Source organism: Harpia harpyja, chromosome W (assembly GCF_026419915.1).
Source record: "Harpia harpyja isolate bHarHar1 chromosome W, bHarHar1 primary haplotype, whole genome shotgun sequence".
NCBI classification, from domain to species: domain Eukaryota; kingdom Metazoa; phylum Chordata; class Aves; order Accipitriformes; family Accipitridae; genus Harpia; species Harpia harpyja.
In genome coordinates, this window is record NC_068968.1 from 9,611,753 (window position 1) to 9,638,766 (window position 27,014).

Below are 27,014 nucleotides of genomic sequence, written 5' to 3' on the forward strand. Positions count from 1 at the left end.
AGAGCTACAGGTGTCATCTACGTGGACTTCTGTAAGGCCTTTGATACAGTTCCTCGCAACATTCTTGCCTCTAAATTGGAGAGAGATGGGTTTGATGGATGGACTGTTGGGTGGATAAGGAACTGGCTGGATGGCCACGTCCAAAGAATTTCAGTCAATGGCTCAATGTCCAAGTGGAAACCAGTAACAAGTGGTGTCCCTCAAGGGTCTGTACTAGGACCGATACTGTTTAATAGCTTCATCAATGACGTAGACAGTATGATTGACTGTACCCTCAGCAAGTTTGTGGATGACACCAAGCTGAGTGGTGCAGTTGATTCCCTAAAGGGAAGGGACGCCATCCAGAGGGACCTTGGCAGGCTTGAGGAGTGGGCCCATGCAAACCTCATGAAGTTCAACAAGGCCAAGTGCAAGGTCCTGCACCTGGGTTGGGGCAATCCCTAATATCAATACAGACTGAGGATGAATGGATTGAGAGCAGCCCTGCAGAGAAGGACTTGAGGATACTGGTGGATGAAAAATTGGACATGAGCTAGTAATGTGTGCTTGCAGCCCAGAAAGCCAATCGTATCCTGGGTTGCATCAAAAGAAGCATGGCCAGCAGGTCAAGGGAGGTGAATTCCCCCCCCCCCCCCCCCCCCCCCCAAAAAAAAAAATCGTTGCTGCTTTTCTTGCAAGAGCTGATATGTGTGTCAGGAAGTTCAGGAAGGAAAACAATAGATTCATGTTTAAGATATTGCTTTGGAGAACTAACTGTACCTCTGCCACATGTCTATTGTAGAGTGTTGGGCAAGTCAAACTTTATTGGGTGCTTATTAATCACTTGTTACTTGCTTTCTAGATGACTTTCACTTTTTATGTGTAACTTCTGGAATTGAGTGTGAAAGTGAAGTGAAACAACTCCTTTTAACATTGTGTTTACACCCATTATTGTTATGAGCAGAGCTGAAACTCACTGGCTCAGCAGTACTGGATGGTGCTCATATCTTTAGAATAGGCTCAGACAAGTATCAGATGCTGTAACAGTGGACTCAAGTTTGTTGTTAACAGAGAGAACAAGATCTGGGGATCTGCTTCTACTCCAGGTTGGGGTGGGGGAGAGAAGAGTCATCTCATTTGGAGAACAATAACTCTTCTGCCATACTGGCCTAATATCTGTCTGGTTTTCTTCCTCCTTTCTATTCAACTACAAATCTACCTTGCCTTTGGCTGCAGCCTCAGTCCTACCAATTAATTTTGGAAACACTTTAGTCTGGTTGCTTCCTTTTCCATGCTGCTGTAAGCTGATGTTGCATGTTGAAATTAAGTGGTATTCTTACATGTAATTCCATTAATCTTTGAGAAGGATCAACCTGCTTAGCACTCTGTATAATTTAGGAAGAAAAGTTTAGATAACTGGCACTCTTCTTCTGGAAAAGAGACTGTTGTTAGGCTAGTTTTGTATGTAGGATACCAAAAGGATTTGGTAATCCTTACTTTGTGTATTAATGACGGAAGGACTGTGATCAAGTTATAGGCCAGAAGGCTAATTCTTGAACACTTAACTGGAATGTTACATTAGTGGAACTACCCACAAACATTGCATTGCTTCAGTGTCCTGCTAAAACTAAAGGGATTTAGTCTAAATTGTTTTTCTAACCTTGAGATACTGTTCTGTATCCACAGCTAAATCTTCCTGTCCTCATTGAGCTTTCTTAACCAGGAACATTTTCTACTTGAATACCTCAGATGCAGGTTTCATGCCCATTTTAAATAGGTTTTATGGCGATTAGGGGATAATCTTTTCTCCCTTTGGTATTTCTGAAAGTTAAATATGCATCACAAAATATTGTTAAATATGCAATGCTTCATAATGTTTGAGGCAGAGAAAGCAAGAAACAACTGAATATTTCAGTTTCACTGTATGATTCCCCTTGACCATGCATTCTTCATAAGAAAACTAGCTACTGAGTTCTAGTCCTGACTTAGTCTATTGATGAGTGAAGTTTGCACTGCTTTATAGTCTTGGCAGCTTAGATCTTGAGCTTTTCACTTCAGATGACAAGTCATCTTTGAGACATATTTCATGTGGTTTGAAAATATCCTTCATGTGGTTGCTTTAAGTCATGCTAATTGAAATAGAATCACAGAATAATTTAGGTTGGAAAAGACCTTTAAGATCATCCAGTCCAACTGTTAACCATGGCCAAGTCCACCACTAAACCATGTCCCTAAGCACCACATATACACCTCCTAAATACCTCCAGGGATGGGACTCAACCACCTCCCTGGCATTGTGGTTTAACCCCAGCCAGCGACTAAGCACCATGCAGCTGCTCACTCACTTCCCCCCAACCAATAGGATGGGGGAGAGAATTGGGGGGGGGGGGAAACAAACCCCTCTTGGGTTGAGATAAGAACAGTTTAATAGAACAGAAAGGAAGAAACTAATAATGATGATGGCAACACTAATAAAATGACAATAGTAATAATAAAAGGATTGGAATATGCAAGTGATGCACAATGCAATTGCTCACCACTCGCCGACCGATGCCCAGTTAATCCCTGAGCAGGGATCCCCCCCACCCCCACTCCCCCCAGTTTATATACTAGATGTGACATCACATGGTATGGAATACCCCTTTGGCCACTTTGGGTCAGCTGCCCTGGCTGTGTCCCCTCCCAACTTCTTGGGCCCCTCCAGCCTTCTTGTTGGCTGGGCATCAGAAGCTGAAAAATCCTTGACTTTAGTCTAAACATTACTTAACACACTGATGTTTTCAGTTGTTGCTATCAACATTCTTCTCATACCTAACTCAAAACATAGCACTGTAGCAGCTACTAGGAAGACAATTAATGCTATCCCAGCTGAAACCAGGACAGTATCCACCCCTTATTCTGTACCGTTGATGTCATGCTCAGTTCCCATACCTTCAGTCACATCCTAGTCAATCATAATCACCTTTTCCGTCCTTTGAGAGACAGAGAGATACACACACACACAGATATCATTCTTCGAGTTTATAGGTCATGTTCATAAAAAAGTTCGTTGAGTTCATTTAGTCCCCAACTCTGGGGTCTATCTGTCATACCAGTCTTTTTGGGCAGGAGGGATGGTACAAAGTCCTCTCAGTCGACAGAGCAGGATTGGGCTTCAGTGCAGTGTGACAAGCGGGTGACATTGGACACAGCAGGAGGATGGTGTGCACTGTTGGATTGTTGCATGCTGGAGTCAGTTCTGGTTCCATCACTACTGCGCTTTGCTCGGTTTTATCACAGTTCATTCTTGCTTGGTCTAAGTGATTCTTACTGTAGTACTATGGATATAGCATATAACAATTATAGTAATGATAACATACAGTGGCAGGGTTATGTAGCAACTAAAATCATACATTTTGATTCCTTGGCTATTCTCACCTAAAATCCAGTCCCCTTGAGGCACACATTGGACTTCCCCATCTTTTCACATCACCCACCAAGCGCACCCAGGCCCTTGAGCAAAAGCAATCCCACGAATGGGTTTACCTTTGCCTGAGGCAGGAGTGACCCAGACTGTCTTCCCTAACATATTTTTTATGTGCACTACAGGGACTTTATCCCCTTCTACAGTAAGTAAAATTTCTGACTGGGCAGGACCACCCTGATTGGCAGATCCTCTGGTGTTGACTAACCAGGTGGCTTTTGCTAAATGAGCATCCCAGTGTTTGAAGGTTCCACCCCCCATTGCTCTCAATGTAGTCTTTAACAGTCCATTGTATTGTTCGATTTCCCAGAGGCTGGTGCATGATAGGGGATATGATATACCCACTCAATGCCATGTTCTTTGGCCCAGGTGTCTATGAGGTTGTTTCAGAAATGAGTCCAGTTGTCTGACTCAATTCTTTCTGGGGTGCCGTGTTGCCACAAGACTTGCTTTCCAAGGCCCAGGATAGTGTTCTGGGCAGTGGCATGGGCCACAGGATATGTTTCCAGCCACCTGGTGGTTGCTTCCACCATTGTAAGCGCATGGCACTTGCCTTGGTGGTTTTGTGGGAGTGTGATATAGTTAATCTGCCAGGCCTCCCCATATTTCTATTTCAACCATCACCCTCCATACCAAAGAGGCTTTAAGCACTTGGCTTGCTTAATTGCAGCACATTTCACATTCATGGATAACTTGTGCAATAGTGTCCATGGTCAAGTCCACCCCTCGATCGCGAGCCCATCTATATGTTGCATCTCTTCCCTGATGGCCTGAGGTGTCATAGGCTCACCGAGCCATGAATAGCTCACCCTTATGTTGCCAGTCCAGGTCCACCTGACCCACTTCAATCTTGGCAGCCTGATCCACCTGTTGGTTATTTTGATGTTCTTCAGTGGCCTGACTCTTGGGTACGTGAGCATCTATGTGATGTACTTTTACAACCAGATTCTCAAGCCGGGACGCAATATCTTGCCACAGTGTGGCAGCCCAAATGGGTTTACCTCTGCGCTGCCAGTTGCTCTGGTTCCATTGCTGTAACTACCCCCACAGGGCATTTGCCACCATCCATGAGTCAGTACAGAGATAGAGCACTGGCCACTTTTCTCTTTCAGCAATATCTAATGCTAGCTGGATGGCTTTCACCTCTGCAAACTGACTCGATTCACCTTCTCCTTCAGCAGTTTCTGCGACTTGTCGTGTAGGACTCCATACAGCAGCCTTCCACCTCCGATGCTTTCCCACAATGTGACAGGACCCATCAGTGAACAGGGCATATTGCCTATCATTTTCTGGCAGTTTATTATACAGTGGGGCCTCTTTAGTCTGTGTTACCTCTTCCCCTGGCGACATTCCAAAATCTTTGCCTCCTGGCCACTCCGTGACCACTTCCACAATTCCTGGGCAACTGGGGTTTCCTATGCGAGCCCGTTGTGTGATCAGTGCGACCCACTTACTCCATGTGGCATCAGTTGCATGATGTGTAGAGGAGACCCTCCCTTTGAACATCCAGCCCAGCACTGGCAGTCGGGGTGCTAAGAGGAGCTGTGTTTCAGTACCAACCACTTCTGAGGCAGCTTGAACTCCTTCATATGCTGCCAGTATCTCTTTTTCAGTTGGAGTATAGCGAGCCTCGGATCCTCGATATCCCCGACTCCAAAACCCCAGGGGTCGGCCTCAGGTCTCCCCAGGTGCTTTCTGCTAGAGGCTCTAGGTAGGATCATTCTCTCCGGCAGTGGTATAGAGTACATTTTTAACATCTTGTCCTGCCCAGACTGGCCCAAGGGCTACTGCATGAACAATCTCCCATTTAATTTGTTCAAAGGCTTGTTGTTGCTCAGGGCCCCATTTAAAATCATTCTTCTTTCGGGTCACTTGATAGAGAGGGCTTACAATCAGACTGTAATTTGGAATATGCATTCTCCAAAACCCCACAACACCTAAGAAAGCCTGTGTTTCCTTTTTATTAGTCAGTGGAGACATAGCTGCTGTTTTGTTGATCGCATCCATTGGGATCTGATGATGCCCATCTTGCCATTTTACTCCTAAAAACTGGATCTCCTGTGCAGGTCCCTTGACCTTCCTTTCTCTTATGGCAAAACAGGCTTTCAGAAGGATTTGGATTAATTTCCTCCCTTTTTCGAAGACGACTTGTCCTGTGTTGCCCCATACAATGATGTCATCAATGTATTGCAGGTGTTCTAGAGCTTCACCCTTCTCCAGTGCAGTCTGGATTAGTCCATGGCAAATGGTGGGGCTGTGTTTCCACCCCTGGGGCAATCAATTCCAAGTGTACTGGACACCCCTCCAAGTAAAGGCAAATTGTGGACGACACTCTGCTGCCAGAGGGATTGAGAAAAACGCATTAGCAATGTCAATTGTGGCATACCATTTGGGTGCTTTTGATTCTAGTTTGTATTGAAGTTCTAGCATATCCAGCACGGCAGCACTCAGTGGTGGCGTGACTTCACTCGGGCCACGATAGTCAACTGTTAGTCTCCACTCCCCATTAGACTTTCGCACTGGCCATATGGGACTATTAAAGGGTGAGTGAGTTTTGCTGATCACTCTTTGGCTCTCTAGTTGGCGAATCAACTTGTGGATGGGAATCAGAGAATCTCGGTTGGTGCGATATTGGCGCCGGTGCACCGTCGTGGTAGCAATTGGCACTTGTTGCTGAGGGTGGAAGAACAACCCCAGAATCGAAGGGTCTTGAGAGAGACCAGGCAGGGTAGACAGCTGTTCAATGCCCTCCGTCTCCAAGGCAGCTATACCAAAAGCCCATTGATACCCCTTTGGATCCTTAAAATACCCTCTCCTGAGACAGTCTATGCCAAGGATGCCTGGAGCCTCTGGGCCAGTCACAATGGGGTGTTGTTGTGGTTTAACCCCAGCCAGCAGCTAAGCACCACGCAGGTGCTCGCTCACTCCCCCCCACCCAGTGGGATGGGGGAGAAAATCGGGAAAAGAAGCAAAACCAGTGGGTTGAGATAAGAACGATTTAATAGAACAGAAAAGAAGAAACTAATAATGATAATGATAACACTAATAAAATGAAAACAGCAATAATAAAAGGATTGGAATGTACAAATGATGCGCAGTGCAATTGCTTACCACCTGCTGACTGACACCAGGTAGTCCCTGAGCAGTGATTCCCTGCCCCCACTTCCCAGTTCCTATACTAGATGGGACGTCATATGGTATGGAATATCCCGTTGGCCAGTTTGGGTCAGGTTCCCTGGCTGTATCCTGTGCCAACTTCTTGTGCCCCTCCAGCTTTCTTGCTGGCTGGGCATGAGAAGCTGAGAAATCCTTGACTTCAGACTAAACATTACTTCGCAACAACTGAAGACATCAGTGTTATCAACATTCTTTGCATACTGAACTCAAAACATAGCACTGTACCAGATACTAGGAAGACAGTTAACTTTATCCTAGCTGAAACCAGGACAGGTGTTTCTGCCATTCATTCGCAGTTAGGCTTACTTCAGCCTCCAATACAGTTAACTCTTGGGATCCCCCTGTCACACCAGAAATACAGATGGGTTCTGCCCCTTTATAGCTTGATGCCATTAGGGTACATTTTGCACCAGTGTCTACTAGAGCCTTGTACTCCTGTGGGTCTGATGTGCCAGGCCATTGAATCCACACAGTCCAACAGACCCAGTTGTCCCTTTTCTCCACCTGGCTGGAGGCAGGGCCCCTCTAATTCTGGTCGGAGTGTCTATTACCCACTTCTTTTAAAACTGACTGAGAAGTCCCTTCAAGAGGATCAGAAGTAAGATCAGTCCTCCTACTCTGTTTGGAAACTGGAGCAGAATTTTTTTCTGGGAAAATCCCTTTTTGTGGTGGTTTTTCCTCACAACTGATGTACCTGTGCATCTAGGACCGAGGTAGGTTTTCCATCCCATTTTCTCATGTTTTCTCCGTGGTCACATAGGTAAAACCATAGGGCACCTCGTGGTGTATGCCTTCTCTATTGTCTCTCTTGGGCAGAGGAATACTCACTCCTAATAGCTGAGACATTGGTCCTTGCAACTGGGGTCATATTCTCTTTGAATTGCTGGAAATTCTGGGACAGCTTTTCTACAGCCAAAATGCAGGCTTGTAGGGAGGAGGAGAGATTTTTTTCAAATTGCCCAAGTTGGCAAGGAGTTTCATCCACCGTCGCTGCCTCTTTGTCTTTCCAGGTCATTATCGCCAGTGAGTTGGCATAGGACGATGGCGCGCTCCATACAAACTTCTGCCACATGGGTCATGTGCGTTGGACTTTGTCTGGATCTTTAGGTGATTGTGCATTGTCTGAGTCACAATATAATCATTTCTAGCATGGCTAATTCCCTCAGATATTGGATATCTCTCTCCATGGTGGTCCACTTGCTTGATTGACGTATAATATCATCCTTTAAAAGGATACCTTTCCTTCACGCTTGACAGGAGTCGCCTCCAGAAGCTGAGGGCTTGTGTCCCTTTTCCAATTGCCTTGTCAATGCCACCTTCCCTGGCAAGCGATCCCAGCTGCTTGGCTTCCCTACCTTCTAATTCCAAGCTATTAGCCCCATTGTCCCAGCATTGGAGAAGCCAGGTGATAATATGCTCACCTATGTAATGGCCGAAATCTTTTCGCATATCCCGCAGCTCACTCAAGGATAGGGACCGGGTGATTACCTCTGGTTCTGCCTCTTCCTCCTGTTCCTGTGATGACCCTGGTTCACCTTCATCCTTCACTAAGTGAACTGATTTTTTTGTATATTACTACTTCTGTATTGGGGCAACTGATACTGATGTGGGGGTTGGAGTGGCTGCAGTGCCTGTCACCTTGTTAGATCCAGAGACTTTTTCTTCCCCTTGAGGATACTGAGTGGTATTAAACAGGGTTCGATAGGCATGGGCTAGGCCCTAGCATATTGCAGTGAGTTGTGTCTCCCTGGAATTGTCGGGGTGATGACAGCATTCTTTTTTCAAATGTTCTGCTCGTCTTTCAGGATTCTGCGCTTGTTCAAGGGTGAAGTTCCAAAACACTGGAGGTGTTTTGGAACACCGCCCTAGGCATTTGCCCATACTACCCCATATACCCTGCCACTCATAATTATCCAACCTCAGGGCAGACCTCTGGGTGATCTTCTTAAATAGTTGTTTAACTCTAAACAAGACCTGAATCACATTCAGGAACATGCTAGGTCCTAGCAATAGGACCATACTCATCTCAACATCCCAAGGGTATTCAAATTTTCCAAAATTCTCAAATGTCATTGTAACTAGACTGGGGAAGAAAGTTGCCTCACCCATACATTGGCTCTCTGAGGAGGAAAGGTAAATGGTGTAATTATTAATAGTTTCCCATAGATGGCTCCCAAAGCCTAGAGGTGACAACAATGCTGAGTGCAAACACCAGATTAGTCCCACGAACGATAATTTTATCATACCATAAGCCAGTATTACACAATACATCACAGCGAAAACCTTAATCCACTTCCCACAGATGATAAGCAGCAGCACAGGGACTACATACAGCAAGTGAGATGATACATAACAGAAGTCTAAAAACAAGTGCCACAACTCTAAGAACTCATAAATCAACATAGAGACCAGCAACTATTAGACCAATGTAACGAATGCTTGTAACAAATTCATTTTAACAGTCTCTGGTTTGGCTTGTCATTATCTCAACCCTTTGAGCCCTCTGTTGGGTGCCAAAATGGACTGTTGTGGTTTAACCCCAGCCAGCAACTAAGCACCACGCAGCTGCTCACCCACTTCCCCCCCACCCAGTGGGATGGGGGAGAGAATCGGGGAAAAAAAAAGTAAAACTTGTGGGTTGAGATAAGAACAATTTAATAGAACAGAAAAGGAGAAACTAATGATGATGATAACACTAATGACAATAATAATAAAAGGATTGGAGTATGCAATTGCTCACCACCTGCTGCCCAATGCCCAGTTAGTCCCCAAGCGGTGATCTCCTCACCCCCAGTTTATATACTAAATGTGACATCACATGGTATGGAATATCCCGTTGGCCAGTTTGGGTCAGCTGCCCTGGCTGTGTCCCCTCCCAACTTCTTGTGCCCCTCCAGCTTTCTTGCTGGCTGGGCATGAGAAGCTGAAAAATCCTTGACTTTAGTCTAAACATTACTTAGCAACAACTGAAAACATCAGTGTGTTATCAACATTCTTCTCATACCAAACTCAAAAACATAGCACTGTACCAGCTACTAGGAAGAAAATTAACTCTACCCCAGCTGAAACCAGGACACTGGGCAGCCTGTTCCAATGCTTGACAACCCTTTTGGTGAAGACATTTTTCCTAATATCCAATCTAAACCTCCTCTGGTACAACTTGAGGCCGTTTCCTCTTGTCCTATCACTTGTTATTTGGGAGAAGAAACTGACACCCACCTTGCTACAACCTCCTTTCAGGTAGTTGTAGAGAGCGATAAGGTCTCCTTTGAGCCTCCTTTTCTCCAGACTAAACAACCCCAGTTCCCTCAGCCGCTCCTCATAAGACTTGTTCTCTAGACCCTTCACTAGCTTCATTGCTCTTCTTTGGATGTGCTCCAGCACCTCAATGCCTTTCTTGTAGCAAGGGGCCCAAAACTGAACACAGTATTCAAGGTGCAGCCTCACCAGTGCTGAGTACAGGGGGACAATTACTTCCCTAGTCCTGCTGGCCACACTATTTCTGATACAAGCCAGGATGCTATTGGCCTTGGCCACCTGGGCACACTGCTGGCTCATATTCAGCCGGCTTTAGACCAGCACCCCCAGGTCCTTTTCTGCTGGGCAGCTTTCCAGCCACTCTTCCCCAAGCCTTTAGCATTTCATGGGGTTGTTGTGACCCAAGTGCAGGACGTGGCACTTGGTCTTGTTGAATCTCATACAATTGGCCTTGGCCCATTGATGCAGCCTGTCCAGATCCCTCTGTAGAGCCTTCCTACCGTCAAGCAGATCAACACTCCCACCCAACTTGGTGTCGTCTGCAAACTTACTGAGGGTGTGCTCGATCCCCTCATCTAGATCACTGATAAAGATATTAAACAGAACTGGCCCCAATACTGAGCCCTGGGGAACACCACTTGTGACCGGCTGCCAACTGGATTTAACTCCATTCACCACAACTCTTTGGGCCTGGCCATCCAGCCAGTTTTTTACCCAGCAAAGAGTATGCCCATCCAAGCCATGAGCAGCCAGTTTCTCCAGGAGAATGCTGTGGGAAATGGTGTCAAAGGCCTTACTGAAGTCCAGGTAAACAACATCCACAGCCTTTCCCTCATCCACTAAGCGGGTCACCTTGTCATAGAAGGAGATCAGGTTCATCAAGCAGGACCTGCCTTTCATGAACCCATGCTGACTGGGCCTGATCGCCTGGTTGTCCTGTACATGCTGCGTGATGGCACTCAAGATGAGCTGCTCCATAACTTTCCCCAGCACTGAGGTCAGACTGACAGGCCTGTAGTTCCCCAGATCCTCCTTCTGGCCCTTCTTGTAGATGGGCATCACATTTGCTAACCTCCAGTCCACTGGGACCTCCCCAGTTAGGTGGGACTGCTGATAAATGATTGCAAGTGGCTTGGTGAGCACTTCCACCAGCTCCCTCAGTACCCTTGGGTAGATCCCATCTGGCCCCATAGACTTGTGTGAGTCCAAGAGGTGTAGCTGGTTGCTAACCATTTTCCCTTTGATTACAGGGGCTTCATTCTGCTCCTCGTCCCTGTCTTCCAGCTCAGGGGGCTGGGTACCCTGAGAACAACTGGTCTTACTATTAAAGACTGAGGCAAAGAAGGCATTAAGTACCTCAGCCTTTGTTACTATGTTTCTTCTTGCATCCAATAAAGGATGGAGATGCTCCTTGGCCCTCCTTTTGTTGTTAATGTATTTATAGAAACTTTTTTTTATTGTCTTTTACCACAGTAGCCAGATTAAGTTCTAGTTGGGCTTTGGCCCTTCTAATTTTCTCCCTGCAGAACCTCGTGATATCTTTGTAGTCCTCCTGAGTTGCCTGCCCCTTCTTCCAAAGGTCATAAACTCTCCTTTTTTTCCTGAGTTGCAGCCAAAGCGCTCTGTTCAGCCAGGCCAGTCTTCTTCCCTGCCAGCTCATCTTTTGGCACATAGGGACGGCCTGCCCCTGCACCTTTAAGATTTCCTTCTTGAAGAATGTTCCAGCCTTCCTGGGCTCCTTTGCCCTTCAGGACTGCCTCCCAAGGGACTCTCTCAACCAGTGTCCTGAACAGGCCAAAGTCTGCCCTCCAGAAGTCCAAGGTAGCAGTTCTGCTAACCCCCCTCCTTACTTCTCTGAGAATTGAAAACTCTATCATTTCGTGATTGCTATGCCCAAGACGGCCTCCAACCATCACATCACCCACAAGTCCTTCTCTGTTCGCAAACAACAGGTCCAGTGGGGTGCCTTCCCTAGTTGGCTCCCTCACCAGCTGTGTCAGGAAGTCCTTCCACACACTTCAGGAACCTCCTAGACTGTTTTCTCTCTGCTGTATTGTATTTCCAGCAGTCATCTGGTAAGTTGAAGTCCCCCACGAGAACAAGGGCTAGCGATCGTGAGACTTCTCCCAGCTGCTTATAGAATATTTCATCTGTCTCTTCATCCTGGTTGGATGGTCTATAACAGACTCCCACCATGATATCTGCCTTGTTGGCCTTTCCCCTGATTCTTACCCATAAACACTCAACCCTATTGTCACCATCATTAAGCTCTAGACAAAGCACTCCCTAACATACAGGGCTACCCCACCGCCTCTCCTTCCTTGCCTATCCCTTCTGAAGAGTTTATAGCCATCCATTGCAGCACTCCAGTTGCGTGAGTCAACCCACCATCTTTCTGCGATAGCAGCTATATCATAGTTTTCCAGCTGCACAATGGCTTCCAGCTCCTCCTGTTTGTTGCCCATGCTGTGTGCATTGGTCTAGATTCACTTCAGTTAGGCTATTGATGCTGCCACCTTTTTTGGGGGAGAAGCCCTAATTCCTACATGACTGTTCTCAGGTGCTTCTGTGGTTTCTAACACATCAATAACCCTTGTGTCTGCTGACATGGGGATCTCCATCACCTGCCTCTATGGAGATGGCTAAGGTGCTGCGTGCATTAGTACAGAGATATTTCATATATGATCCAGTGTGCTCAGCACATCGTGGAGCAGACTGAAGGACCTCGCTAGCATGCCATCCCTCAAACACTGGCATGCCGCCCCCAGGCTTATCACTAGCGAGCCTGGTTTTGTCCCTTTCCTCCTTCAAATTTGGTTTAAAGCTCTTTCAATGAGCCCTGATAACTCCTGTGCAAAGATCCTTTTCCCCCTTTGAGAAATGTGTACCCCATCTGTTGCCAGCAGGCCTGGTGTCATGTAGACTGACCCATGATCAAAAACCCCGAAATTCCGCTGGTAACACCAGGCTCGGAGCCAGTTATTGATCAGCTGTGTCTTCCTGTTTCTTCTAACATCATTCCCTGGAATTAGAAGGATAGAGGGAAAAAAAACCACTTGTGCTTCTGATCCCTTAACCGGTCATCCCAAGGCCCTGAAATCTCTTTTGATTGGCCTTGGACTTCTTATTGCAAATTCATTGCTGCCTACATGAAAAAGCAATAATGGATAATAATCCAAGGGCCGTACCAGGGTAGGAAGTTTCCTTTTCACATCTATAACCTGGGCCCCGGGGAGGCAGCAAACTTCCCTAAGAAATTGGGTCTTTTGTTCCCCTCAGAAGAGAGTCTTCTATGACAATAACTCATTTTTTTTCCTTTATGGAAGTGGTTTTGACATAATGCATAGGCTGACTTAACCTTGGTGACATCTTGTCACGACCCAGACTGGACAGACCAGGGAGTCGTGTTTAATTTGAAATTCCCTCGGGCTAAATTAAGGTGAAACGACACCAAATGATCAGTTAAAGATTTTATTCATGACAGAAGCAAACTGAACTGGGTAGGCGTGGTAGTAGGTGGCAGGGTTTCTCACAACAGGAATTGGTATAAGACTACTTCTGTAAACCGTGTAACCCAGGGTAACCATATACATCAATTCAGGGAATAAGGAGATCCCTCCCGTTGAGTCACGAGGTTCAGAGCAGACCCCCTTGCTTTCCAGACTCCTCCTCAGAGAAGGGCCCAGGGGCGGCAGGATCCACTCTTAGTCTCAGACTTGGTCAACAGTTTATGTCTTGAAACAGATGAGGTGTAGGGATTGTGGAAAAGGAAGAGAGAAGAAGACAGAGAGAGAAAAAGGAAGAGAGAAAGATTTCACCGGTCCTGGGTCCAGCGTTGGTTCAGTCAGCCAAGGGGTCCATTTCCAGTGGGCTTGCGCACCTGGGGCTTCAGTTTGTGTCCTTTTATCATCCTTGCCCCTCCTTTGGGCGGACACCCAAACTCATCAGGTTAATGAGCAGTTTGTGAGCCTTTGGGCTTGGGGGTTGTTTGTGGAGTAACTTCTCCTTCCCTGCAAAAGTGGCCATTGTCTGATCTTTGTATCAGAACAGCTTATCAGACCAGGGAGCTGGGTACCCTCCAGCACGCCCTCCCCCTCCTGTTGCTGATGTCTGAGCTGATGGGCTTTTCACCCTGGTTCCTTGCTGTGCAGGGTTTGTCTTTAAGCAGAACTTGCCCCACCACAATGTTTGAGACATTAACTCTTTCAGTCTCTCATACATCTCCAACCTAGATGAACCACCATCCTCATCATTGTTTGGTTCTACTTGCAGAGCCTTGTACCTATTATGCAAGGGCACCTAGGAAGGCGAGGTAGTCATGGAGGAGATGCGCCTGTTGCACTTGGCAGGAACTTGTCGCCATTGCCCCCTATCCCTTAAGTCACTGCGTTCTGCTGGCTGGAGAGAGGATAGGGAATCTTCCATATCATGTGTCCTGTCTGCCTGACAGGCCTGTCCCAGGGCTGGTAGGGTGTAATTCCAGTAGCATCTCCTCTCAGACTCCCTGCTACTCCTCAACCTACTCACCTCCTCCTGGAGCTCTGCCACCAAGTGGAGTTCCTATACCTGGGTGCACCTCCCATAGGTATACTCACTACTGCCATCTGATACTGGCATAAGAGTAGGGCACACCCTGCAGCCTGACACCTGGGTAGCAGCATGTTCCCATAGGAGGTCTGTCTGGTTAGCTGTGTCAGTCATGGTGGGTGCAGAGTTTAGAGAGGCCATGGCTTTCTGCCGGGTGGATACCATTGCTCCCTGGTCAGGCCTGGAGAGTTACAACACCCTTCCGCACAATCTGCCACACCATGCCCTGTTTAACCACCCTGGTTGCTAGCGCTCCCTAGGGGCTTCTTTTATACGTGTATGGGCTTGGCCAGCGTTGCTCCTGGCCCCAGCCAGGTCTCGTCAGCCGCTGTTACGCAACCTGCGGGCTCCTGGCGGCTCTCTCGGCTCCCCTGAGGTTTCCCTGGTTCAGGAACCCCCCCTGTACACAACGCTAGATCGCTCCGCTGCAGGTCGTGCCAGCACCGGAGCTGCTCGTCTTAGGGACCATAGACCATGTCTTTTAATTTGATTGTGAAGGGATGAGTTATTATTCTCTACTTTACAACTGTTACTTATTCTAATTAAAATCTGTTATCTTTCTTGGGTATACGTTCTGAGTAGGAAGTAATTGTGGCTTAATGCCTTCAAGTAGAGTGCTGCTTTGTTTACAATGGATGTATTCTCTTTAACTGTTTTATATTTACATCTAAGTGTTATTCCTACTTTGTCTAGTGGTTAAGTGGAATTCAGTATTTCTGTGCTTTTTCTGTGAAATACTGAAACAGGATAGAACTAGTCTTGGATAAGACTGACAAAGGAAGCAAGTTATTTAAAAATTTATCTCAGACTGATGTTCTCAAAATGCTATTCCTGAGGTCTTTTGATAAGCCTGAAGTCTTGTGTATCCTGTGTGACCTGAATGTGAAATTTCCAATGTTATTTTTACCTGCTCCTAACATTATCTTGATTGTCCATAGCATTTGGGGAAGTCAAATGGAAAAGTATTTTACTGTTCAGAGAGAAAACAAGCTGTTACTTCTGCTTATTCAAGGCTACTAATTTTTTCATTTTGGATGTTCAGGTTATCTTATTAGATTTCACACCTGAGTTTTGTTTGTAGTTTTAAAAATCGATCCTAGTATGAGGTGGTATTTGAACCCTAATATTATTCAGTACTATTCTTCTCCTTTTCTTGATGTTGGATCAGACGTTCATCTTAATCTGATAAATATTTAGTTCTTCTGTTTATTTTTATTAAGGATTAACCAAATGTTATAGCATAAGAATAAATGTCCTAGTTTCAGCTGGGATAGAGTTAATTGTCTTCCTAGTAGCTGGTACAGTGCTATGTTTTGAGTTCAGTATGCGAAGAATGTTGATAACACTGATGTTTTCAGTTGTTGCTAAGTAGTGTTTAGTCTAAAGTCAAGGATTTTTCAGCTTCTCATCCCCAGCCAGCGAGAAAGCTGGAGGGGCACAAGAAGTTGGCACAGGACACAGCCAGGGCAGCTGACCCAAACTGGCCAACGGGGTATTCCATACCATGTGATGCCACATCTGGTGTATAATCTGGGGGGAGTGGGGGCGGGGGGATGGCCGCTCGGGGACTAGCTGGGTGTCGATCGGTGGGTGGTGAGCAATTGCACTGCGCATCATTTGTACATTCCAATCCTTTCATTATTACTGTTGTCATTTTATTAGTGTTATCATTATTAGTTTCTCCTTTTCTGTTCTATTAAACCGTTCTTATCTCAACCCATGGGTTTTGCTTCTTTTCCCAATTTTCTCCCCCATCCCACTGGGTGGGGGGGAGGGAGGGAGCGGCTGCGTGGTGCTTAGTTGCTGGCTGGGGTTAAACCACGACAGTCCATTTTGGCGCCCAATGTGGGGCCCGAAGGGTTGAGATAATGACAAACCTGACCAGAGCTTGCTAAAACAAATTTGTTATAAGCATTCATTATATTGGTCTAATAGTCGCTGGTCATTATGTTGATTTATGTGTTCTTAGAGTTGTTCCTCTGGTTTTTAAAGTTCTGTTATGTATCGCCTCGCTTGCTGTATGTAGTCCCTTTTCTGCTGCTTATCATCCGTGGGAGGTGGATTAAGGTTTTTGCTTTGATGTATTGTGTAACACTGGTTTATGGTATGATAAAGTCATCGTTTGTGGGATTAATCCTGTATTTGCACTCAGCATTGTCACCTTTATACTTCGGGAGCCATCTGTGGGAAACTATTAATAATTATACCATTTACCTTTCCTCCTTGGAAAACCAGCCTATGGGTGGGGTACCTTTCTTCCCCTCTCCTTTCTCCTTCGGTCCAGTTACAATGGTGTTTGAGGATTTTGAAAAAATTGAATACTCTTGGGATGTTGGGACCAGCACGGTCCTAGCCCTACTGCTAGGAATTAGCATGCTTCTGAATGTGGTTCAGCTCTTGTTTAAGGTTAAACAACTATTTAAGAAAATCACCCAGAGATCTGCCCCAAGGCTGGATAATTATGAGTGGCAGGGTGTGTGGGGTAGTATGGGCAAGTACCTAGAAAAGTGGGCACCTCCAATGTTTTGGAAATTCACCCCTGAACAAGTGCAGAATCCAGAAGAACTAGTAAAATATTTGGAAAAGGTATGCTGTCACCCCAGCAGCTCCAGAGAGATACAAATCACTGCAACGTGCTGGGGCCTAGCCCATGCCTATCGAGCCCAGTTCGACTCCACTCAGTACCCTCAAGGGGAAGAAAAGGTCTCTGGACCTAACAACAAAACGATGAGCACTGCGGTCACTCAAACCTCGGTAACGGGCGCTGCAACCCCTCCAGCCCTGGCGACGAGCACTGTGGCTACCCAAACCTCAGCAACAGGCACTGCAGCCCCTCCGGCCACGGCAACGAGCACAGCAGCTACCCAAACCTTGGCAATGGGCACTGCGGTCCCTCCAGCCCCGGCGACGAGCACTGCTGCTACCCAAACTCCGGCGACAGACACTGCGGTTATCCAAAACCCGGTGAGCGGTACTGCGACTGAACCAGCGGACCAACCTGCACCAGTATCAGTTGCCCCCGTACATAAAAAGAAATATATAAAAAAATCAGTTCGCTTAGCGAAGGATGAAGGTGAACCAGGGTCATCACGGGAACAGGAGGAAGAGGCAGAACCAGAGGTAATCACCCGGTCCCTATCGTTGAGTGAGCTGCGGGATATGCGAAAAGATTTCGGCCGTTACATAGGTGAGCATATTATCACCTGGCTTCTCCGATGCTGGGACAATGGGGCTAATAGCTTGGAATTAGAAGGTAGGGAAGCCAAGCAGCTGGGATCGCTTGCCAGGGAAGGTGGCATTGACAAGGCAATCGGAAAAGGGACACAAGCCCTCAGCCTCTGGAGGCGACTCCTGTCAAGTGTGAAGGAAAGGTACCCCTTTAAGGAAGTTGTTATATGTCAATCAAGGAAGTGGACCACCATGGAAAGAGGTATCCAATATCTGAGGGAATTAGCTGTGCTAGAGACGATTCATTATGACCCGGACAACCCACAATTACCCAAAGATCCAGACGAAGTCCAGTGCACATGACCCATGTGGCTGAAGTTTGTACGGAGCGCACCATTGTCCTATGCCAACTCACTGGTGATAATGACCTGGAAAGACGAAGAGTCATCGACAGTGGATGAAATGGCTCGCCAACTCTGGCAATACGAAGAAAATCTCTCCTCCTCCCTACAAGCTTGCATTTTGGCTGTGGAGAAGCTGTCCCGGGATGTCCAGTGTTGACGCGGAAGTCCCGGACACTGCACACAATCAATATGATCAAGCAGATGCCACTTTATTGCCCAAATAGCTCGGTTTATATACTCACTCTGGTTCCTGTTCACGCATAAGCAAATTAAAGATTGGTTAGCATGTGTTGTCCACGCACCTAGTTACACCTAATGATTGGTTATATCAACACTGTACACGCGCATAAACATAAGACATAATTGGTTATATTAACTAAAACATGCGAAACTTGTCTCAGTCTAATTGGTCAAGATAAACTGCCGAATTGAGGTTCTTCGTGCCAAGTTCCCTTTATCGTGGAATGCGCACCTGTTTTCTTCTAATTGGTATTTTTCTTTTTTTGTCTTCTTGTTTATTCTGTTCAAGGCCTTCTAAAGGCGTCTGGAATGCTCTTGTGACCATTAGCTAAATATGTGTCCACAATTCCCCCTTTTTTGTTTTTCATCAATTAACACAGCCTTACTTGATCTATCAATTAATTTTTAAACACATTGCAACATACAAGGCACACAAAATACAAAAAAAACCCACTGCGAGATAAATCAAAACTATCTTAATTAATGATTTAAGAGCAGCTCTATTTTGTAAGGTTGTGTGTCTAATACTATCTACATCTAACAGTAAATCAGATAATACTACACCAATCTGTATTCAGGGACCACAGAATTTGTGATTCCTGGGGTGGCAATGAGGCTGAATGCCCGATCCGTGGAAACCAGGCATTCCCATCCATTGAGTCCATGATCTGCTGTACAGGGGTCTCCATCAATAAGTTCTTAAACTTCGTTGATGCCAGTGGAACCCCCTATTAAACCTTTGAAAAAGGGATTGCTTGGTGCTGCTGTACGGAGGCATAAGCAATCTTGTCCAGTCACGTCAGCCAGGGTCATCCAGATGTTTTCTTTGGCTTGCGGCGGTATCCATGACTATGTCCATCCGAGGACTGCGAGGAAGATGGACCATCCGTACATTCTTGTGCCGTCTTGCGCCGCAAACTCAGCCCAGCAATCGGTAGGTGCCAGCTTTACGTGGGCATCCCCATGGAGGCAACGATGGCCTTGCCGTACACCAGCCCGATGCTCTTCGGAAAATCCCGGTATTTATACATTTGCAGAGGAACGGATTTCAGCACACGTGGCCAGCGGGTGCCAAAATCTGCCTCGGTTGTAACATGGGGAGCCTATGACGCAGGCGCTCGCTGGCCAGGCGCGCTGCACGAGTCATAGCCATCCTGTCTATTGGTTCATGGGCTTTGTGATGCGATTGCAATGCACAGAGAATCTTGACCTGTTATGTTGGCCAAGGTGACCTACAAGATCTATGAACACAATTAATTAAACACAGTAAAAGCAACATTATACCTAATAAAATACACAAGAATAAAAGAAACCCCGATTTTTAACAAAGATACAAGCTAACTCCTCAGTCCCCATCCCGCAGCTAAATGCTGTAAGCCGAAATGACAGCTTTCTTAATTGCATTAAAGCTCTTGCAGTTCCTTCTTGCCTCTGCAGTTCTGTTATCTTGTTTATTAATTGCTCCACTGTCCAAGTTCCTCATGTCCGTTGTTTTTCTGGTGGTTCAAAGTCCTTTCATACTGCAGCTGTCACGTACTCCGGCCCACTCACGCTAACTGCGGCCTACTTATGCTAACTCTAAATAATCAGGCTCAAAGAAATGTCCCCCATTTTCCATGAAATCTCTCACAATTCCCCCTTTTTGTTTTTGTGTAAGCCAAGTTACATGAAATGTTTTTGCAATCATATGTTCAACTATTTTTATGATACGTGGTATAATCATTACAACTGCTAATATTACAATTAAAATAACTAAGCCATGTATAAGCAAATCTTTCAACCATCTCGTAATTCTTAAACTTGTTAGTCATTCACTTAACCCTGTGTTAGTTATCGTGAGTCTTTTACTGGGAATCATATTGATATCGGGTGTCAGTAACGTAAGTCGTCCGAGGCTACATGGCCTCCCATTAAGTTTCGATGGAATTCCCCCTCACGCTCTATCTCCACAAATTAAAAACATCTCCGTAGGTAAAGCAGCTGGAATAGAAAAAGAGCATTATATTCTGGAATAGATATAGTTACACTAAGCTGTAGCATTTCTATATACAAGCAAAATAGATAGCTTCTTGATGTGTTATGTTCGCCAAGATTACCCATACATTCTGTTTTGGTTGTTGGATCATCCATTCTTCACTTATGTGTATCACCCGTAACAGGCCAAATGCAGTGAGGAGGAGGAAAGCGAGGGGGGGGGGGAAAGGGGTGTATCAAAGGATACGGTTGGCGGTTTTTCTCGCTTCACAGCAGCCTCCAGCTGTGCCAGCTTTTCTATTACTGACTGTAACTGCTGCAAAGTGAGCTCTGGCCGCTCTTCATGCTCTTGAGGCGACCCAGGCGTAGACGGAGGCAACAGAGGGTATATGTTAGGTATAATTTGTTCATGTTGAGTGGCAATATCTGGGGGCTGTTTTCTCGTAGGCGGATTTTTACTCGCTTCCTGATTCTGTAGGGTTTACAAGCTCCAAAAGTCTCTCTCGCTGCATTATGTTTTTCTCCCCGTGTTTCTCCTTCGCTTGCGGTTGGAGAGAGAGCAGCAAAAGCAGACGCAGCCGCTTTACGATCTGCTTTCATTTCTTGCAGAGTTGTCTTAATTAATTTCCATAAAGTTGCAAGACCTTTAACTTCTTTAGACCTATCGCTAATTTCATCCCATAGGGAGGTTCCGATAGCTTCCCAGGTACTAAACTCAACAGTTGTACCCACACTAATTAAAAGGTTTCTGTTCAATGCTTTAAAAGCTAAGTCTTGACTGAGTTGTAAAACTTCTATGGCAAATTGTGCCTGCCATCCTGATCTGGCATAAGGACCTGCCCCCAATAACATTTGAGCTTGCACTCCAAACAAAGGATCCCCGTTCTGTCGTGGGATAGCGGCTGCATTTTCACAGGCTGCTTGCCACTTTTGATAAAATTGGATCTGCTGGGATGGAAGCAGTAACATTTGCACAATCATTTTAACATTGTATGGTGTCAATAAATGTGCAGAAAATACATGTTGAATAACAGATTGACTGTATGGTGATTTTAACCCATATTGAGTGACTGCTGCCTTAGCTTCTTTTAAAACTTTCCAGTCTAACGTTTCCCAAACAGGACCCCCATGTGCCCCCGCCAACACTGGAAACGCAGATGGAATAATTTCACCTTCAATTAAAGCATCTCTGATTACCCCCTTCCATCTTTTTGCCGGATCTCCCACCCCACCCCCTGTTAATAAGGTCACCGGAGGTGGCGGTGGCAAAGGAGCCACGGCACCGATCTCACCCGATATGTCCTGGGAAACACAAGGATTCGTTGGAGGTGGTTGCGGGGAACGACGAAAATCCTGTGTTGAAAGGTGGTGGAGGTGCAGGAAAAGGTGAAGATGACGGCTCGGACTTCACCGACGGCTCCAGGCGGGCTTCAAGAGCCTCCAGCCTTTGTAACAGTTCCTTTAGTTGCAGATCCCCCGAACCTATCGCCTGTTCCTCCTTTCCCTCGAGCGGGGATGGGGGAGTGGATGGTGGCAGTGGTGGATACAGGGATGAGGTAACTGGTTTATGTGATGAAGAACGAGAATTAGAGACTAAGTTGTTTTCCGTCTCTTCTGCTGGTGGTGGTGGAAATTCTGCCAGGCTGTCGGCTTTTTCCAAGGGCTGATCTCTGGGCTCTGGATCTGCTACCGCAGATTTCCTGATTGCACTAACCCCTGCCCCGGATACACGGGTTGGAACAGCGGCTGAAATTTGTGGTGGCGCAAAGGTGAAGCTCGCCGGGGATGGCATCCCTTGTGGCCCTTCGGGCTGCAGTGCGGCAAAAGCAGAAGCTACTGCTGAACGTTCAGCTTTCATATCTTTTAAAGTTTCTATAACTAACTTCCACATGGTGGAGTATCTGCTCGCCTCTTTTGAACCCGAACTTATGTTATGCCATAGTTCTTGTCCTATCTTTTCCCAAGTAGGGATGGCAAAAGCATCTCCAAAGGTAGGGAGTAAGCCTTTTTCTCTCGCCCACAGTAACAGGGCTTTCAGGGTAGACGAGTCATAACTTAATCCTCTCGCAGAGAGCATATGTTGGAGGAGCTTAACCACTGCTGCCTCTTCCTTGGACATAGTGGACCCCATCTCCTCCCCGGCCGCTTGCCTGATCAGGACGAGATTTCCACGACGGTACCGTTTTTTCCCGAGTGCCGGGGCAGCACTCACCTACGGCCGGCTTCCGCACCCTCTCTCCGTCGGCTCCTGTCGTAGAATTCAACACCGATCCGAGGGTCCCTGTTTGGGCGCTACTTGTTGACGCGGAAGTCCCGGACACTGCACACAATCAATATGACCAAGCAGATGCCACTTTATTGCCCAAATAGCTCGGTTTATATACTCACTCTGGTTCCTGTTCACGCATAAGCAAATTAAAGATTGGTTAGCATGTGTTGTCCACGCGCCTAGTTACACCTAATGATTGGTTATATCAACACTGTACACGCGCATAAACATAAGACATAATTGGTTATATTAACTAAAACATGCGAAACTTGTCTCAGTCTAATTGGTCAAGATAAACTGCCGAATTGAGGTTCTTCGTGCCAAGTTCCCTTTATCGTGGAATGCGCACCTGTGTTCTTCTAATTGGTATTTTTCTTTTTTTGTCTTCTTGTTTATTCTGTTCAAGGCCTTCTAAAGGCGTCTGGAATGCTCTTGTGACCATTAGCTAAATATGTGTCCACAGTCCAGCAACTCAAAGATGATATGTCCTATTCCCCACCTGTAAGGACCAATGTCTCAGCTATTAGGAGTGAGCGTTCCTCTGCCCAAGAGAGAGAATATAGAAGGTACACACCACGAGGTGCCCTGTGGTTTTACCTATGTGATCATGGAGAGGACATGAGGAAATGGGATGGAAAACTTACCTCAGCCCTAGATGCACAGGTACGTGAGCTGCGAGGAAAAAACACCACAAAAGGGGATTCTACTAGGAAAAATGCCGCTCCAGTTTCCAAGCAGCATAGAAGGGCTGATCTTATTTCTGATCCTCTTGAAGGGACTTCTGAGCCAATTTTATGAGAAGTGAGTACTGGATACTCTGGCCAGAATTAGAGGGGCCCTGCCTCCAGCCAGGTGGAGGAAAGGGATAACCGGGTCTATTGGGCTCTGTGGATTCGATGGCCTGGCACATCAGACCCACAGGAGTATAAGGCTCTAGTAGACACCAGCGCACAGTGCATTCTAATGCCATCAAGTTATAAAGGGGCAGAACCCATCTGTATTTCTGGTGTGACAGGGGGATCCCAAGAGTTAACTGTATTGGAAGCTGAAGTAAGCCTAACTGGGAATGAATGGCAGAAACACCCCATTGTGACTGGTCCAGAGGATCCGTGCATCCTTGGCATAGACTATCTCAGGAGAGGATATTTTAAGGATCCAAAGGGGTATCGATGGGCTTTTGGTATAGCTGCCTTGGAGATGGAGGGCATTGAACAGCTGTCTACCCTGCCTGGTCTCTCTCAAGACCCTTCGATTCTGGGGTTGCTGAGGGTTGAAGAACAACAAGTACCAATTGCTACCACAACAGTGCACTGGTGCCAATATCGCACCAACCGAGACACTCTGATTCCCATCCACAAGCTGATTCGTCAGCTGGAGAGCCAAGGAGTGATCAGCAAAACTCGCTCACCCTTTAATAGTCCCATATGGCCAGTGCGAAAGTCTAATGGGGAGTGGAGACTAACAGTTGACTATCGCGGCCTGAATGAAGTTACGCCACTGCTGAGTGCTGCCGTGCCGGACATGCTAGAACTTCAATACAAACTAGAATCAAAAGCACCCAAATGGTACGCCACAACTGGCATCGCTAATGCGTTTTTCTCAATCCCTCTGGCAGCAGAGTGTCGTCCACAATTTGCCTTTACTTGGAGGGGTGTCCAGTACACTTGGAATCGATTGCCCCAGGGGTGGAAACACAGCCCCACCATTTGCCATGGACTAATCCAGACTGCACTGGAAAAAGGTGAAGCTCCGGAACACCTGCAATACATTGATGGCATCATCGTATGGGGCAACACGGCAGAAGAAGTCTTTGAGAAAGGGAAGAAAATAATCCAAATCCTTCTGAAAGCCTGTTTTGCCATAAAAGAAAGGAAGGTCAAGGGACCTGCACAGGAGACCCAGTTTTTAGGAATAAAATGGCAAGACGGGCGTCGTCAGATCCCTATGGATGTGATCAACAAAATAGCAGCTATGTCCCCACCGACTAATAAAAAGGAAACACAGGCCTTCTAGGTGTTGTGGGTTTTTGGAGAATGCGTATTCCAAATTACAGTCTGATTGTAAGCCCTCTCTATCAAGTGACCCGGAAGAAGAATGATTTTAAATGGGGCCCTGAGCAACAACAAGCCTTTGAACAAATTAAATGGGAGATTGTTCATGCAGTAGCCCTTGGGCCAGTCTGGGCAGGACAAGATGTTAAAAATGTGCTCTATACTGCAGCCAGAGATAATGGCCCTACCTGGAGCCTCTGGCAGAAAGCACCTGGGGAGACCCGAGGCTGACCCCTGGGGTTTTGGAGTCGAGGATACAGAGGATCCGAGGCTCGCTATACTCCAACTGAAAAAGAGATATTGGCAGCATATGAAGGAGTTCGAGCTGCCTCAGAAGTGGTTGGTACTGAAACACAGCTCCTCTTAGCACCCCGACTGCCAGTGCTGGGCTGGATGTTCAAAGGGAGGGTCTCCTCTACACATCATGCAACTGATGCCACGTGGAGTAAGTGGGCCGCACTGATCACACAACAAGCTCGCATAGGAAACCCCAGTCGCCCAGGAATTTTGGAAGTGATCACGGACTGGCCAGAAGGCAACGATTTTGGAATGTCGCCAGAGGAGGAGGTGACACGGGCTGAAGAGGCCCCGCTGTATAATAAACTGCTAGAAAATGAGAGGCAATATGCCCTGTTCACTGATGGGTCCTGTCGCATTGTGGGAAGGCATCGGAGGTGGAAGGCTGCTGTATGGAGTCCTACACGACAAGTTGCAGAAACTGCTGAAGGAGAAGGTGAATCGAGTCAATTTGCAGAGATGAAAGCCATCCAGTTAGCGTTAGATATTGCTGAAAGAGAAAAGTGGCCAGTGCTTTATCTCTGTACTGACTCATGGATGGTGGCAAATGCCCTGTGGGGGTGGTTACAGCAATGGAACCAGAGCAACTGGCAGCGCAGAGGTAAACCCATTTGGGCTGCCACACTGTGGCAAGATATTGCGTCCCGGCTAGAGAATCTGGTTGTAAAAGTACGTCACGTAGATGCTCACATACCCAAGAGTCAGGCCACTGAAGAACATCAAAATAACCAACAGGTGGATCAGGCTGCCAAGATTGAAGTGGGTCAGGTGGACCTGGACTGGCAACATAAGGGTGAGTTATTCATGGCTCAGTGGGCTCATGACACCTCAGGCCATCAGGGACGAGATGCAACATATAGATGGGCTCGCGATCGAGGGGTGGACTTGACCATGGACACTATTGCACAAGTTATCCATGAATGTGAAACATGTGCTGCAATTATGCAAGCCAAGTGCTTAAAGCCTCTTTGGTATGGAGGGCGATGGCTGAAATAGAAATATGGGGAGGCCTGGCAGATTGACTATATCACACTCCCACAAAACCACCAAGGCAAGTGCCATGCGCTTACAATGGTGGAAGCAACCACCAGGTGGCTGGAAACATATCCTGTGGCCCATGCCACTGCCCAGAACACTGTCCTGGTCCTTGGAAAGCAAGTCTTGTGGCAACACGGCACCCCAGAAAGAATTGAGTCAGACAACGGGACTCATTTCCGAAACAATCTCATAGACACCTGGGCCAAAGAGCATGGCATTGAGTGGGTGTATCATATCCCCTATCATGCACCAGCCTCTGGGAAATCGAACAATACAATGGACTGTTAAAGACTACATTGAGAGCAATGGGGGGTGGAACTTTCAAACATTGGGATACACATTTAACAAAAGCCACCTGGTTAGTCAACACCAGAGGATCTGCCAGTCGGGGTGGTCCTGCCCAGTCAGAACTTTTACGTACTGTAGAAGGGGATAAAGTCCCTGTAGTGCACATAAAAAATATGTTAGGGAAGACAGTCTGGGTCACTCCTGCCTCAGGCAAAGGTAAACCCATTCGTGGGATTGCTTTTGCTCAAGGGCCTGGGTGCACTTGGTGGGTGATGCGAAAAGATGGGGAAGTCCGATGTGTGCCTCAAGGGGATTTAATTTTAGGTGAGAACAGCCAGAATTAAACTGTTATGATGTTAGTTGCTATATAACCCTGCTACTGTATGTTATCATTACTATAATTGTTATATGCTATATCCATAATACTATAGTAAGAATCACTTAGACCAAGCAAGAATGAACTGTGATAAAACTGAGCAAAATGCAGTAGTGATGGAACCAGAACTGACTCCAGCATGCAACAATCCAACGGTGCACACCATCCTCCTGCTGCGTCCAATGTCACCCGCTTGTCACACTGCACTGAAGCCCAATTCTGTTCTGTCGACTGAGAGGACTTTGCACTATCCCTCCTGCCCAGAAAGACTGGTATGACAGATGGAGCCCAGAGTCAGGAACTAAATGAACTCAACGAACATTTTATGAACATGACCCATGAACTAAAGGAATGATATCTCTGTGTGTGTATACATATATACATATATATATATCATTGTTCATATGTCTCAAAGGGACGGAAAAGATGATGATGATTGACCAGG

General features: G+C 46.5%; 1 protein-coding gene across 3 annotated transcripts in view; it reads left to right on the plus strand.

The window, feature by feature from the left end:
- The window catches only part of LOC128136080 (E3 ubiquitin-protein ligase KCMF1-like), an 81,592-nt gene that overhangs the window by 18,891 nt on the left and 35,687 nt on the right, over positions 1–27,014 (plus strand). For 2 of the 3 annotated variants that reach the window (XM_052775182.1, XM_052775181.1), the window contains exon 2: positions 7,630–7,726. The exons of the other annotated variant lie outside the window; for it this stretch is intronic. In XM_052775182.1, the coding sequence (XP_052631142.1) occupies positions 7,690–7,726 (37 nt within the window). In that variant the 5' untranslated portion in view covers positions 7,630–7,689. The remainder of the gene's footprint in view (positions 1–7,629; positions 7,727–27,014) is intronic. 3 annotated transcript variants of the gene reach the window in all.